At 40.7% G+C, this 14195-nt stretch overlaps 1 protein-coding gene across 11 annotated transcripts; it reads right to left on the bottom strand.

Annotated features, from left to right (window-relative positions):
- Positions 1-208: 208 nt before the first annotated feature.
- Positions 209-13083, bottom strand: LOC104883522 (bifunctional protein FolD 1, mitochondrial). 11 transcript variants are annotated; one of them, XM_010668062.4, is made up of 7 exons: positions 12553-12982; positions 11570-11770; positions 11149-11432; positions 8141-8457; positions 7409-7645; positions 1152-1319; positions 209-865 (listed from the first exon to the last, which is right to left on the bottom strand). In XM_010668062.4, exons 3-7 carry the CDS (start codon positions 11345-11347, stop codon positions 695-697), a joined length of 1092 nt encoding a protein of 363 aa, XP_010666364.1. In that variant the 5' UTR covers positions 11348-11432; positions 11570-11770; positions 12553-12982; the 3' UTR covers positions 209-694. The 11 variants fall into 11 exon arrangements, 10 of the variants coding, with proteins under 10 accessions (XP_010666364.1, XP_019102931.1, XP_019102932.1 ...); XM_019247386.3 differs by having other exon boundaries at positions 12604-12982; XM_019247387.3 differs by having other exon boundaries at positions 12636-12982.
- Positions 13084-14195: the final 1112 nt, after the last annotated feature.

The raw sequence follows: 14195 nt of genomic DNA, 5'->3' as shown, positions 1-14195 counted from the left end.
CATTTAACTAGTTAGCCATGTACATGCATTCATTTGACTTGTTATTCATGTACATTTGGCTTGTTAACCATGCACATGTGCACATCTTCCTCACCATACAAACATGTGTATCATTTACAAGTTGCTCGAAAATAGTCATGGAAGGACCTATTAATAAAGGAGTATGATTAGGATATAGGCCTATTCTGTTTCTTTGTTTACTCATTGCTAAAAAAAGGAAAACTAAAAGCCGATATGTATAAGTAAAAAAAATTTAGGAATTGTTCATAATACAACTATGGCCTAAGATGTAGATCTCGAGTTAATCAAAAAGATTTGTTTAGTAGGACATAAGATATAATTAAAGTTAGCGAGATGTACTTGCAAAATGTAGCTAGATTGCTAATCTCTTGACCATAATACTACAAAGTTGATAAGGCAACTTGGCCTCATGCGGAACAGGATGCACAACTTGTTCAGTTGTTTCTGTTCCTACATGATGTGCCCTTTCTGCACGGCAATCCGATGGTTCAGAAAAGAAATTCAGACCAATCTTCCTCCTTTCTCCCACTTCAATCTCATGTAACTTACGAGCACAAAGTACTCCAATTTCGTACGGGTGTTTCTCATACTCAACTCAGTCCCAACCTCCAAAAATTTCCATTAAGCGGAACCTAGCACAAGCTGGCAGAACCAGTACATCTGTACATCTATATCATACGAAGTCATAAAAACGCTTGGCAGATTCAAGTGTGTTCAATAGAAGCATAGCAACTGTCATAGGCCCCACACCTCCAGGCACAGGGGTGACTGCAGATGCCACCTTCACCGCCTCTTCATAACATACATCTCCTAGGATTCTATAACCATGATCAGAGCTTGGGTCCTGAGACAATGGGAAGGAGATCATCAAACTGGCAGGTTGCATCAAAATTTTCAAGATTAAATCATATAGTGCATCGAAAATTATATGCTTGTAAGTTGTAACTCACATACAGCTGGATTAACTTGGTCAACAACTGTGATATATGATTCCCTATCTCATCAAGATAGAACAGAAAATAACCAAAAGGTAGATAAACTTAAACTTCGACTTGGTATTTGAAGCATGCAATCAACAGAAGTTACCACCAATTAAGCAAAAAAGAAAATTTAAGGGGATAAGCCTATACCTCAACTGGATATGTCCCTACATCAATAACTACAGCACCTGGCTTGAGCCAGCTTCCACGAACTAAGTTTGGCATACCAACAGCAGCAACCACAATATCAGCCTCACGTGCAATCGTTTCTGGGTTCTTCGTAAATGCATGCAGAACAGTAACAGTGGCATGATATCTCTGTCCAGCAAATTCACATTTAGAAACTTTGCCAAAAAGCATAAATGTACAGTTAAGCAAAACCAAAGCTACGTTTTATATTTAATTTGGACATTTTGCGAAAAACTTACCTTTAACAAGTCACTTTTTAAAATATGTCCTACAAAAGTTTTTGTTTGTCGAATTTATCACCAAAAAGGTCGCTAAAGGACAGTGCTAAGACCCAAAGTATGAATATTTAAGCAATGAACACAGTAAACTATGAGCCCAAGGATAGGTTGTATTAAGGAAATCACTCAATTACAACCCTTGCATTCGAGAGGCAAGGTCTCTCCTCTACATATAACTTCCTCTAGTAATTTCTGGATACCCCTGCTGTGAGCTCAGCTCCTATTTATATACACAGCATTACAAAATATCTAAGGCACCTGCCACCTCATACTTTGCCTAACAGAATCTGTTATAACATCCCTCAGAGAATAATCCTTCTAATCCTCTCTAGCAACGCCAGCTGTGTTGTGAGTGGAAATGACCCCTGTGCCCTTAGTGAGTTTCCCTCTCCTTCTAGAATAAGTATGAATGATAGGAGGTCGTCTAGCAATACCCCCCTCCCAAAGAAGCACCTTGTCCTCAAGGTGGAAGTCAGGGAAACGAGCAGTTAACAACCCAGCATCCTCCCAAGTAGCTTCAAAAGTAGGTAGGTCAGCCCACTTGATAAGGACCTCAGTAGCTGCAGGCTGGTGAGGTGGTTGTCTGACATCCAAAAGAGCCTCTGGCTGAGTATGCAGGACCAAATCAGCAGTGAGTTGAGTAGGAAGAGTAGGTGAAACTGGCACATTGCCCAAAGCCTTTTTAAGCTGAGAGACATGAAAGACTGGGTGGAGTTTGGCACCTGGAGGCAGAAGAAGTTGATAGGCCACCTGACCAATCCTCTTGAGCACGGGAAAAGGTCCATAAAACCTGGGGGCAAGTTTCTCATTTCTTGCCTTAGCCAAAGAGTGATGTCTGTAAGGCTGGAGCTTCAGATAAACCAGCTCATCAGGTTCAAATTGGACAGCTCTTCTCTTCTTGTCTTCTTGTTGCTTCATACTATTCTGAGCTTTAAGGAGATGAAATTTTAATTCATCCAAGATTGCGTCTCTGTCCAGCAGCTGATCTTCCAAAGATGAAACAGCTGTACTGCCTTGTTCAAACCGGATCAGTGGGGGAGGGTCCCTTCCATAAACCACTTTGTAAGGAGTGTAGTGAGTGGAGGCATGAGTGGAGGTATTATACCAATACTCAGCCCATGGTAACCAAGTGGCCCAACTCTTAGGCTTGCCATTACAAAAGCATCTGAGGTAAGCTTCGAGGGATTTGTTAACCACTTCCGTCTGGCCATCAGATTGCGGGTGGTACGCAGTGCTTCTATGCAAGGATGTGCCTTGTAGTTTAAAGAGTTCCTTCCAAAAAAGGCTCATGAAAACTTTATCTCTGTCCGAGACTATAGTAGTGGGGAAGCCATGTAATTTAACCACCTCCCTAATGAAAACAGCAGCCACGGATGCGGCATTAAAGGGGTGTTTGAGAAGTATGAAATGTCCATACTTGGACAATCTATCCACCACAACTAGGATAGTGTCCCACCCTTGAGACTTGGGTAGCCCCTCCACGAAATCCATGGATATATCCTCCCAAATTTGTTGAGGAATGGGAAGAGGTTGAAGGAGACCCGCTGGCTTTAATGTGGAGGTTTTGTATTGCTGACAAACTTGACAGTGCTGCACAAAGGTCGCCACATCTTTTTTCATACCCCTCCAGTACCATTCACCGGCTAGCCTCTGGTATGTTTTAAAAATGCCTGAATGACCCCCCAAAGGTGAGGAGTGATACTCCTCCATTAGGATCGCAGTGATTGAGGAATTCCTAGGAAGGACTATCCTTCCCTTATACTTGAGCAACTGGTGTTCCACAGTAAACCCAGGTAGAGGAGGTCTGCCAGCTGCCACTTCAGACTTAAGTTGCTGTAATTCCGGGTCCTGGTGGATAGCTTGAGAGAGCAATTCCCAGTGGGGTGAATGAGAGGAAGTGAGAGAGTGGCATTCTATCTCTAAGTGCTGCCTCCTAGAGAGGGCGTCCGCAACTTTATTGTGGCTGCCCGGCTTGTATTTGATGTCGAAATCAAATCCAAGTAATTTCCCTACCCATTTTTGATATGCAGGACCAATTTCCCTTTGGTTAACCAAATGCCGGAGACTTTGCTGATCAGAATGTATGGTGAAGTGCCTTCCCAGTAAGAAATGCTTCCATTTTTGTACTGCCAAAACTACGGCCATGAGCTCCTTTTCATAAATGCACTTGGCTCGAGCTCTCTCTCCCAATGTCTTGCTGAAATAAGCAATAGGGTGGCCCTGTTGGAGCAAAACAGCCCCTAAACCAAATCCAGATGCGTCAGCCTCAATGATGAAGGGTAGGTTGAAATTTGGCATCTGGAGTACAGGGGCACTAGTGAGAGCTTGTTTCAACTTGTCAAAAGCCTGTGTTGCTGCAGGAGACCATCCATAAGAGTCTTTTTTTAATTGATCTGTGAGTGGCTGTGCAATGGAGGCATAACCTCGAACAAATCTTCGGTAGTATCCTGTGAGGCCCAAAAAGCCTCTGAGGTCCCGCAATGTAGAAGGAATAGGCCACTCCAACATAGCTTGGACCTTGGAGGGGTCCATGGCTACTCCCTTTTCAGATATTATATGCCCCAAGTAAGCTACCTTGCCTTTGCCGAATTCACATTTTTTTAAATTGGCAAACAAGTGGTTAGCTGCCAACAACCCCAGAACAATATCCAAATGATGCATATGTTGCTCCATATTTGCACTATAAACTAAGATGTCATCAAAAAAGACCAGGACAAACTTCCTCAAATAAGGTTTAAAAACCGCATTCATAAGAGCTTGAAAGGTTGCGGGTGCATTAGTGAGCCCAAACGGCATCACTAAAAACTCATAGTGTCTCTCATGAGTTCTAAAAGCCGTTTTATGCACATCACTAGGCTTCATTTTAATTTGATGATACCCCGATTTTAAATCTAATTTCGAGAAAATGCAAGCCCCATGCAACTCATCAAGTAATTCATCAATCACGGGAATTGGGTATTTATCGGGTACGGTCACATTGTTAAGAGCTCTATAATCAACACAAAATCTCCAAGAGCCATCTTTCTTTTTCACAAGTAAGACCGGACTAGAGAAAGCACTATGGGAGGGTTGTATGATGCCAGCAGCTAACATATCATGAATGAGCTGTTCAATTTCATCTTTTTGTGACTGAGGATATCTATATGGCCTGACACTTACTGGATTCGTGCCATGTTTCAGGTTAATAGCATGCTCATGTCCTCTATTTGGGGGCAAACCAAGGGGCATGTTGAATACCTGGTTATAGCTGGACAACAGGGGCTGTAGGCTTGCTGGCACATCATGGGATGCTGACTCCTTGGTGGTTGCTACCTGGTTAAATTCCACCCAATATCCACTGCCTTCTTTCTTCAGGGTGCGAAACATTGCTTTAAGTGAAACTCCAGACCTGCTCAGGGCAGGATTACCCTGTAACGTGATGGTGTGACTGCCATCTTTGTATTGAAGAGTCTGTGTCCTCCAGTTGGTCACCATCGTGCCCAACTTTTCCAGCCACTGTATGCCCAATATGACATCTGAATTACCCAAATGCAGGGGTAGATAATCTTCACATACCAAGGTGCCTTGTATAATCAAGGGTACCCCCTTACATTCTCCTCTGCCTTGGATTTCCGCTCCTGTTCCCAGTGACACCCCAAAAGGTTGTGTGGATGTGACCGGAATTTGCAAGCGTTTTACTGTGTTTAACGATATAAAATTGTGGGTGGCCCCTGGATCCACCATCACAATCACCTTGTGCCCGTGTATGGCCCCCTCCATTTTCATGGTTCTTGGGCTGGAGATACCCATCACTGAATTCAAGGAAATCTCGGGTGGTGTTGGATCTGGTTGCGGGTTATCGGGTGGGTCCGTATGCACGTTATCCTCCAAGTATCCATATTCTATCTCGTCTTCCTCATGGCCCAGCAAAATACTTAGCTCCTTATTTTTGCAACGATGTCCAGCAACCCATTTATCATCACAACGGAAACACAACCCGTTTGCCCGTTTGAACTGGAGCTCCTTCTCGCTCAATCTCCTTATTTCTCCGAAGGGTTTAGCAATGGGTAGGTGGGTTTTTGGTTTGTTTTGGGAGGTGAGGCTGTTAGGTGAATTTATGGAAGTACTCGAATATTGAGATTGGGCTGGAGAAGTACCCTGGGTATGATAAGGGAGAGCAGGTGGGTGGTAAGAATAGGTGGGTTTGGCTGAGTTTGTGGCTGGATTAAATGAGTGAAGTGGGCCTGGCTTAGATTCCCACCTCTTTTTGGGCCGGTGGTTTAACTTCTCTTCTATTTGGATGGCAAGCTCCATAGCATGATCTAAGGACCTGGGCCCCATAATTCTTACCTCATTTTTAATTTCCTCCTTCAGCTTACTCACAAATTGGGCTTGGGCTATAGATTCTGGGATACCTTCGGCCAGAAGTTCAATGAACCTTCTTCTATACTCCAGTACTCCCCCGTCTTGTTCATGACTCAACCACTGCTCATGTAAAGATCCCAGGGCTGCTTCCCTGAAACGCCGGAGTAGCATCCATTTCATATCCGGCCACCGGGAAATCGGCCTCCTCCGATTCTCCCACTGATACCATAGCAAGGCATCACCATCTAACGAGACCACAGCCGCCTCTATTTTCTCCTCCTCAGTCAACCGGTAAAACTGAAAGAAACGTTCGGCCCTCAAAATCCAACCGTCGGGGTTGTTACCGGTGAAAACAGGTAAGTCTAATTTCTTGGCTCGCCAATTTCCTCCTCCCCGAAAACCACCGCCAAATCCATCCCCGTCATCCTCGCCGACATCATTCCTATCACCTCCATCTCTGTTTTCTCTTGCTCCAAGAAAACCTCCACCACCACCACTTCTCTCCCGAGCCTTCGCTACCTCCTCTCTGAGCTGTTGAGTAGCCTTCTCGAGACTAGTGGCGATCTGGGCCGCCAGCGACTCCTGCAGAGTCCTTATGGCTTTTTCTACTGCCGTCGCAACCTCCGTCGATAATGAAGCTCTTAGGTCAGCAATACCCTGTTCGAGTTGGTCTATCCGTTGAGTGTTCGACGGCAGCACCATTTTCTCCGGTCAGAATCTGTTGCTCTGATACCACAAATGCTAAGACCCAAAGTAAGTATGAATATTTAAGCAATGAACACAGTAAACTATGAGCCCAAGGATAGGTTGTATTAAGGAAATCACTCAATTACAACCCTTGCATTCGAGAGGCAAGGTCTCTCCTCTACATATAACTTCCTCTAGTAATTTCTGGATACCCCCTGCTGTGAGCTCAGCTCCTATTTATATACACAGCATTACAAAATATCTAAGGCACCTGCCACCTCATACTTTGCCTAACAGAATCTGTTATAACATCCCTCAGGGAATAATCCTTCTAATCCTCTCTAGCAACGCCAGCTGTGTTGTGAGTGGAAATGACCCCTGTGCCCTTAGTGAGTTTCCCTCTCCTTCTAGAATAAGTATGAATGATAGGAGGTCGTCTAGCAGACAGCAATGTCATTTTCAAGTGCATTGACCTAGGTTTCCGGTGTTGACTACGCAGTACGCACTACACGTGTAAATCACGTGATTGTTTTCCTTAATGTTTGTTATTCTTTTTCCTTCTTCCTCCCTCGTTCCATAGAACTAGCCAAAAGACAAGGGAAGAAAAAGTGAAAGATGAAGAAGGGAAAAAGAATCAAAAAAATATCATGTGACCTGCATGTGCGAAGCCAACGCAGCATAAAATTACACTGGTGCCCTTTTCAACAAAAAATTTACAAGGTAGTATTTCATAAAACCATTTTTATAGAAGGTAGTTTTTTGCAAAAAAATCTTCTATTTCCTCTCTTATCTTTCTGAAATGGAATCATCACTAGGAACAATGATTTATTGGTTCATAAATTGGCTTATTCCTGTAGAGTTCTCCCTCTAAAGTTGATAAAATCAATAAAGCAAATTATATGGAAATACCTGCAAAAGCAAGGATGTAGGTAGTCCTACAATATTGCTCCTCCCAATCACCACAGCTCGTTTTCCCATAATTTCCACCCCAGACCTAAGCAACAACTCAATGCAACCCTTGGGAGTGCATGGAATAAAAAGTGGCTCCCTCCCTTTCAGGGCTAGGTTCCCCATATTTAATGGATGGAAACCATCTACATCCTTTTCCAGCTGCAGCCTACTCAATATTTTCCCCTCATCGAAACGCTACAAAAAAAAAAGGTATCTTAATAATCATGCAACTGGGTCTGAAACAGTGAAACAAGAAAGAAAAAAGCGAAAGATATATTAAGAAAGATTAAATCATCAGACTAAGGACTAAGGACTAAGGAGAATGATTAAAACATCAGAGTATGGACTAAGGAGAAAGATTAAAATCACTATATGCACTCCATTCAAACACTCCATCAATCTTCTTCCTATTGCATCACATAATAAACCATATTAGCACCAAAAGACGAGTCAAAACCTACTTAGCATCTTAACTACCAATGGAGTGATAACCACATCAGGCAGCTCTAAAGAGGTCAAGACATATAGCGGCTTCACCTCTAAGTGACACCAAGAAGGGGCTTTCTCCAACCGATTTGGAACAACTCTCTAATTTGTGCTGTTGTCCTTAAGTAACATCGGTCTCTCCATGTCATCTACAGTTCTACAAGGAGATATTACTCTGAGTTATGGCACAGTTTCAGGTCTTACCTCTGGAAGAGGAAGCTGCACAAGAACACCATGAATTTCAGGATTTTCATTAAAAGTCTTCAAAGCACTGAGAATTTCATCTTCTGAGCAGCTTTCTGGCAATTCTTCAACTTCTGACCTGATTCCAGCTTCTTCACAAGCTAAGATTTTATTACGAACATAAATTTGACAGTCTCTTCTGTCACCCACTAAAATTACAGCTAAACCCGGGGTTTTCCCAATAGATGACTTCATACGCCTCACTTCATCAGCTATCTCAGATCGAATCTCTTCAGCAATTGTCTTCCCATCTATCAAAGCAGCAGTGAGCTGGTTCGCTGTAGCAGTCCAATGAACTACCGTTAAAGATCTTAAACAACAAATTTGGAGAACCAAGAAGTATTGGAATCTAAGCACGGCAATAAACTTGGCCTGACAAGTTAGAATGACTACATATATCACCATCCTAAGAGAGATATACATATCATTTTATCATGTTCAATACATCGTGCATAAAGCATCAATGTGGCCCTTTCACAAGATTAAGGAATGCAGTTAATCTATATAATCAACATATGAGTGAGATTTAGCAGAGTGAGATTAGGGAAAGATGGTCGGATGGAGAAGAATTTTTCAAAATGAAGACGATAAGCCAAATTAGAAATTATGATAGCGTTGACACGACCAAGGGGGTGATATGGTGAAAAAAGAAGCATTTATCATTGGCTGACCTCAACGCATGCTGTATCTTATGTATTGGTAGCACAATGTGACTAGGAGGTTCAAATTAAACTTATGTTTACTGATATAAAGTTATTTCTACTGAAGCGGCCTTAATTCTACTGAACTGAACTTACTGGACAATGCAAACTGCATACTTTGGAAAATAGTGAATTGGAATGCAGTATATGGTAGAAAAGACAACAACCAATACGATTGAAAAAGTAATTCAGGTGTAGACAAAGGTTATGATATGCAGCGCTAAGATAAACCTCGAACATCGAGCACAACAACTCAACAATCTATAGGATGCACTTGAACATCCTCCGGACAGCAATCAGGTGCAGCATCCACAAAATCCCTCGGTCCCCCCCCCCCCACCTCCACATGCCTTCAGGGGCCAGCTACAGTAAGCTCTCCGATGCACTCTGAAACCTCAAAATACAAGCCTTCATATGTTTGGGGCAACTAAGGCCCTCAGATTCCCACAGCAAGGCTTCTCAAATTCCCATAGCAAGGCCAATGATAGACCCTTCAGCACATATGAGCTGGCCTTCTCATCGGATACCCCTTCGCCAAACTTTTCCGCACGACGCGCGATCTTCAGCGATTTTATTAACATGTTATGCGTGGGGCTGCATGTTTGGACTAAACCTGTCCGAGCTAATGGTATAATGATTAAATTACCCTTCATAAAGTCAGACTTCCCCTAATCCAGCCTTTTACAAAAAACCTCAAATCAACCCAACCTATTACCCAAGGGAAAGAAACGCGGTCGCATTTGCGTTCGCAGGAACAGAAGCGTAGTCGCGGGAACGGCTTGTAACAGGGAAATAGAACATTTCGCGGCCGAAGTGGCGTGATTTTAGAAAAAAAAATCACATTAATATGTTCTAATCTTATTTGCATTGTTTTAGTTTATGAAGCATTATTACAATGTAATAGAATCAAATCTATCAAAATATCATGTTTCATCAACTATATAATTAAATGGTAAAATATTTATGGCCAATGTTTGAATAGAACGAATGTAATGGGGATAAAAGCATTCTAACGCGCGAGTTCGTGTTACGGAACGAACAACACGAAGAGAAGTATGTAAGTTTTAATTTTGGTGTTCCGTAACGAGATTTCGTAGAAAGAGTTTTAATTCCATGTTATCACCTATTATATCACTAAAAAGTAAAAACAATTCCGTTACAATTATGTTAATCTGGAGTTTTGACCTTTACTTTTTTTGTGGAAAGTAATACTGACTTGAGTGTTGGAGGGGTATTTCAGGGACTCCACACTTTTACTTGTTCTCGAGGCCTTTTCTTGGAAAATAGCTCTCAAATCTCCTAATGCGACTAGCTTAGAGAAATCCCTCGAACACCCTCATACAAATAATTGTATACCTTTCTACATCAAAAATAGTCAACAATAATATCACTTAGTAGTGGGTTCTTCCAATAAATAAACACTATTTGTTTAATGTTCTTCTGTGTCTATTAAGCCCCTCAGAGATAAATCTATAGTTGATTAGCTAGATATAGCTTGAACCTCCTTTCATCTTTTGCCAAATTCTACTTTATGACTCATCAAGACGTAGGTAATTACCAACCTGGCACTCACAAACATTGCTAAAGAGTAAAGACCATTTCTTGTGATCATATTGAAAGTTCTTGCTCTCAGAACCTAATATAAAATAATTAAATATCATCCATTTTTGTGCTCTTCTCTACAGAACATTTCTCTGGCTTGTGCTGATAAAGCTATAGAACCTAATCCTTCCTGAGACACAAAGCTATGTTTCTCTTCCATATCCAACCACCATTTGGAAACTAGTTCACCATAACCCCATAAAATCCAATTTCGTAAGTAATGCCCTACCTCCACAATCCTTGCACTTGATTTGCATGGTGTTCTAGTCTCTTATCTCTTGCTACAAAAATCTTCAAAAAAGTTTGTTAGGGTACCACGATTAACATCTAAACTCTACTTCATCATGCTTGGCTAGTCCAAATAATGTAAATCCAATCCCCATTGCCTCAAAGGAAATCAAAAGGAGTCAATTTTGGTAGACAAGCAATAACAAAATGAGGGGGGGGGGGGGGGATAAGGTTAGAATATAAAACTTAAGCAATTATATGATGTAGGCACAATAAAATAAGTGCACAGTGTCACTTCAGCACAAAGAATAAAACTGCATTGACTGTCAAGCTTGACATATTTGACAGTTTTAGCTGCAAGCCATAGAAGATTAAACAAGGGCAGAAAACTAGTTGCAACAATTCAGGATTTTAAAATATTATAGATGTATAACTTACAAGTTTTTGGAATAGCAACATTTTCCAAATGGTCCTGATCAACTCTACGAGTCCAGTCTTCAAGCAGGTCAAGGGATACAAGAGGTGGTGACTTTAGCAATCGATAACTTCCATTGTATGCGATAGATGAAAGAGCTCTCCAAGACCTCAGACTCGTTTGCAAAGTTAGTTCGCCTCCTCTCAACACTGCCGCCAACATTCCTTGCTTTCTTCCTTACCCACGTCTAAAACCCAAAATTGATTGACTCCAAGTAGTGTTGCTATTTATTCCACTGTGACAATCCCTGTCAATCATAATGGTTTTTCATCCAAAAATTAGGTGTTGAAGCATGAAGAAGCATCCAATTTCCATGCATAAATATACAATGAACAAGTACAAGATGGCTTATATGACTTTATCAGGTCACAAATATTGACTTACTGAATCAAACATGCCTATAAATCTTTCAATTAGACATCCAATTGAACTTGCTCAAATATAATTGACAGTTCGTCATCTTTATTCACAAAGACATTAAAATCTTTCCGCAGTGGAATTGGAGCACAACAATCTAGATTCTAGAGCTATAAAGCTGTGAATTGGCCCAATATTTGCACAGGTCCATTCGACAATGCTTTGATCCTGTGAAAAATAATGACGGAACCTAAATCAAAGAAAGCCAATAATGCAGAGTATGAGCAATGGTTTGCATGATGTGCTTATTCACCAATGGATCAAAACCATCGAGTTCATTAGTAATTCAGTATTCATTTTCAAATCTACGGGGTTAACATTAGGCTTAACAAAAATCTGCATTAATGTGACTCAAAGATGGGAAAAAAATTCATTGTGGTACAGAGTCACCTTCTAAGATAAGGTACACTATCTATAGAACTTCAGTAATATGCTAGTCTTTCGTACCCGGCCAATGGTGCATACCAATGACTATATTAGTTGTAGTTGTTGTAATATGCAATTTTAGAGAACCAGAAAATTGAGCTTATAAGTAATTCAAGTGAGTGTCAATAAAGTTATAACAACTTCATTAAAAGATAATACACCACATTTTACATTCAAGCAAAACCTTATCAAGTTTGAGTCTTGACTATATTACAACATTGTATCTTAGTCAACACTATGAAAAGATACAGTATTAGCAAAATCATTTTGGGCAAAAACATTGAAATTACAATTCAATGTATATTTTGATGAACAAATGGCCACAAGTTTGACAGCTAAAGTTACATGTAACCTATTGAAAGCATTTTGAAACACAGAGAGTAATATGTAATTATATTCTATATAAACATATCATAATTGTTGTGGGAACTCACCAAACTTATTAAAACTCACACACAAGCAAAATGAAAGCTTTAAAGAATTGATCAAATATGCATATAACTATAGTAAAGAATGAAATTTACCCAGAAAACACGAAGGAAAAAAGAGTTTTCTTTTGCAGAAAATAAGCGTACTTGTTTACCCACAAAAAAAGAGAAGCAAGTACTTGATTTTGGCCATTGACGGTCACCGCAAGTCTGGAGAAGAAATGAGGAAGAGAAGACGAGAGTGAAACTGGAAAAAAAGGAAGTGGGGGAATCTGCTGGGGATGGGCTTTACTTTGGTTGATTTGTTTGCTTTACAAATTGTTAAGCCTGTTGGCCTTTTACTAGGATGCAACCCTCAGGATAAGTGCCAATTTTTTTTATTTTTTATTTTTTTGTTGAAAAAAGCAGCCAAATTAGATTACCAAATTAAAAATATCCTTACAATCCATAGTATACGCATCCATGCAATAACTAAGGGGAGAGGAAAACATCCTATTTAAAATACTATTAATCCTTGCGTACTTAGCTAACGCATCTACTACATTGTTGTACTTCCTACTGCAATACTCAATCCTCACTTCCGGCATCTGACTCCTCAACTTTCTGCAATGATACACGATACTCGAATATTTGTTAGCGCTACCATCAGAAAAGCAAACCACATTAACGGCAACTCGACAATCAGAAAAAATGATGGCCCTCGTCTACTGGTGACTTAACGCAACACAAAGCCCATTATAAAAAGCATAGATTTCAGACATGAGGACGTCGATGGCAAAGCATTTCTTTTCGTATCCTAGGATCCATCTGCCACTAGAATCCCTAATCACTCCCGAAGGCCCACAGGTCTAAGGTCATTAGCAAAGGAGGCGTCGACATGGATAAGAAGCATATGTGGGTTAGGAGTGAAACTACGCTCGACGGTTATCTGTTGGGTTGATTGGGCTTTGAAGCTACGAACCTAATCCGTAGCCAACTTATGGGATTGGTTGAGAAGAAACTTGGGGTTCAAAGGCTTGGCTTTGTGAAAGTTTACATTGTAGCTATAATCCTTTCACAATTTGTGGCACATGTACGGGAATACCGCCCTCCACTCCAGGCCCTTATAAGTGTCAATTATCCAGTGCAAATTGTCTTGTGAGTACAATGTAGTTGGATTGATGATTTACAAAAGGATTCTTACTTCTTTTGTCAAAAACATCATTTTAAATACTAGTTTGTATGAGAAACAATCTTTTAAAAAAAATATGGAAATGGAAGACCTTAACAAAAAAAAATATTGCGAAGAACAATCTTGACCCGTTTTTCATCGTTGACTCATTAAAGCATAGCACACATCACATACTTCTATATTATTACCATGTTCCTTAATTTCCTTCTCCATCACTGAACACGTTGCAACCCCTCTCTCTCTATCTCTCTCTCTCTCTATCATTTGATGCTGTGAAATTAATTGTATGAGAGACCATTTTCACACTCTTCCAAAGAGGTATTCACTTTTAGTTTTGTTAAAGTAGGCAGTAGTAGGCAGTGCAATAGTACTGGTACATAGTACATCAATACTAGTACAACAGTGAGTGTTGTGCACTACCTTGAGTGCAGCCACCTCAAGGAGGTTTTTCTCTCTGGCTGTTAGTGCCAATCATTAGTTTTTGTCCTTTTGTGTTGCTGGCAATTGTGCCATTATTTACAGCACCTTCCTAGGAAGTTTCTGGTTGTTTTCTTAGTCTATAAAAGAC

The sequence above is a fragment of the Beta vulgaris genome, chromosome 1 (genome assembly GCF_026745355.1).
Source record: "Beta vulgaris subsp. vulgaris cultivar EL10 chromosome 1, EL10.2, whole genome shotgun sequence".
Taxonomy (NCBI): domain Eukaryota; kingdom Viridiplantae; phylum Streptophyta; class Magnoliopsida; order Caryophyllales; family Amaranthaceae; genus Beta; species Beta vulgaris.
The sequence above is the reverse complement of the archived record's forward strand: the minus strand, read 5'-3'. Positions and strand labels throughout refer to the sequence as shown.

Excerpts from the sequence above, each read along its gene's own strand:
- LOC104883522 (XM_048647108.2), bottom strand. The coding sequence starts at position 6,514 with ATGGTGCTGCCGTCGAACACTCAACGGATAGACCAACTCGAACAGGGT. Across the intron at positions 1,320-4,705 it reads TGTTGTCCAGCTATAACCAG|AGATATCATGCCACTGTTAC; the intron begins GTATTCAACATG and ends TTTGCTGGACAG. Across the intron at positions 866-1,151 it reads TAGGGACATATCCAGTTGAG|GACCCAAGCTCTGATCATGG; the intron begins GTATAGGCTTAT and ends CCATTGTCTCAG.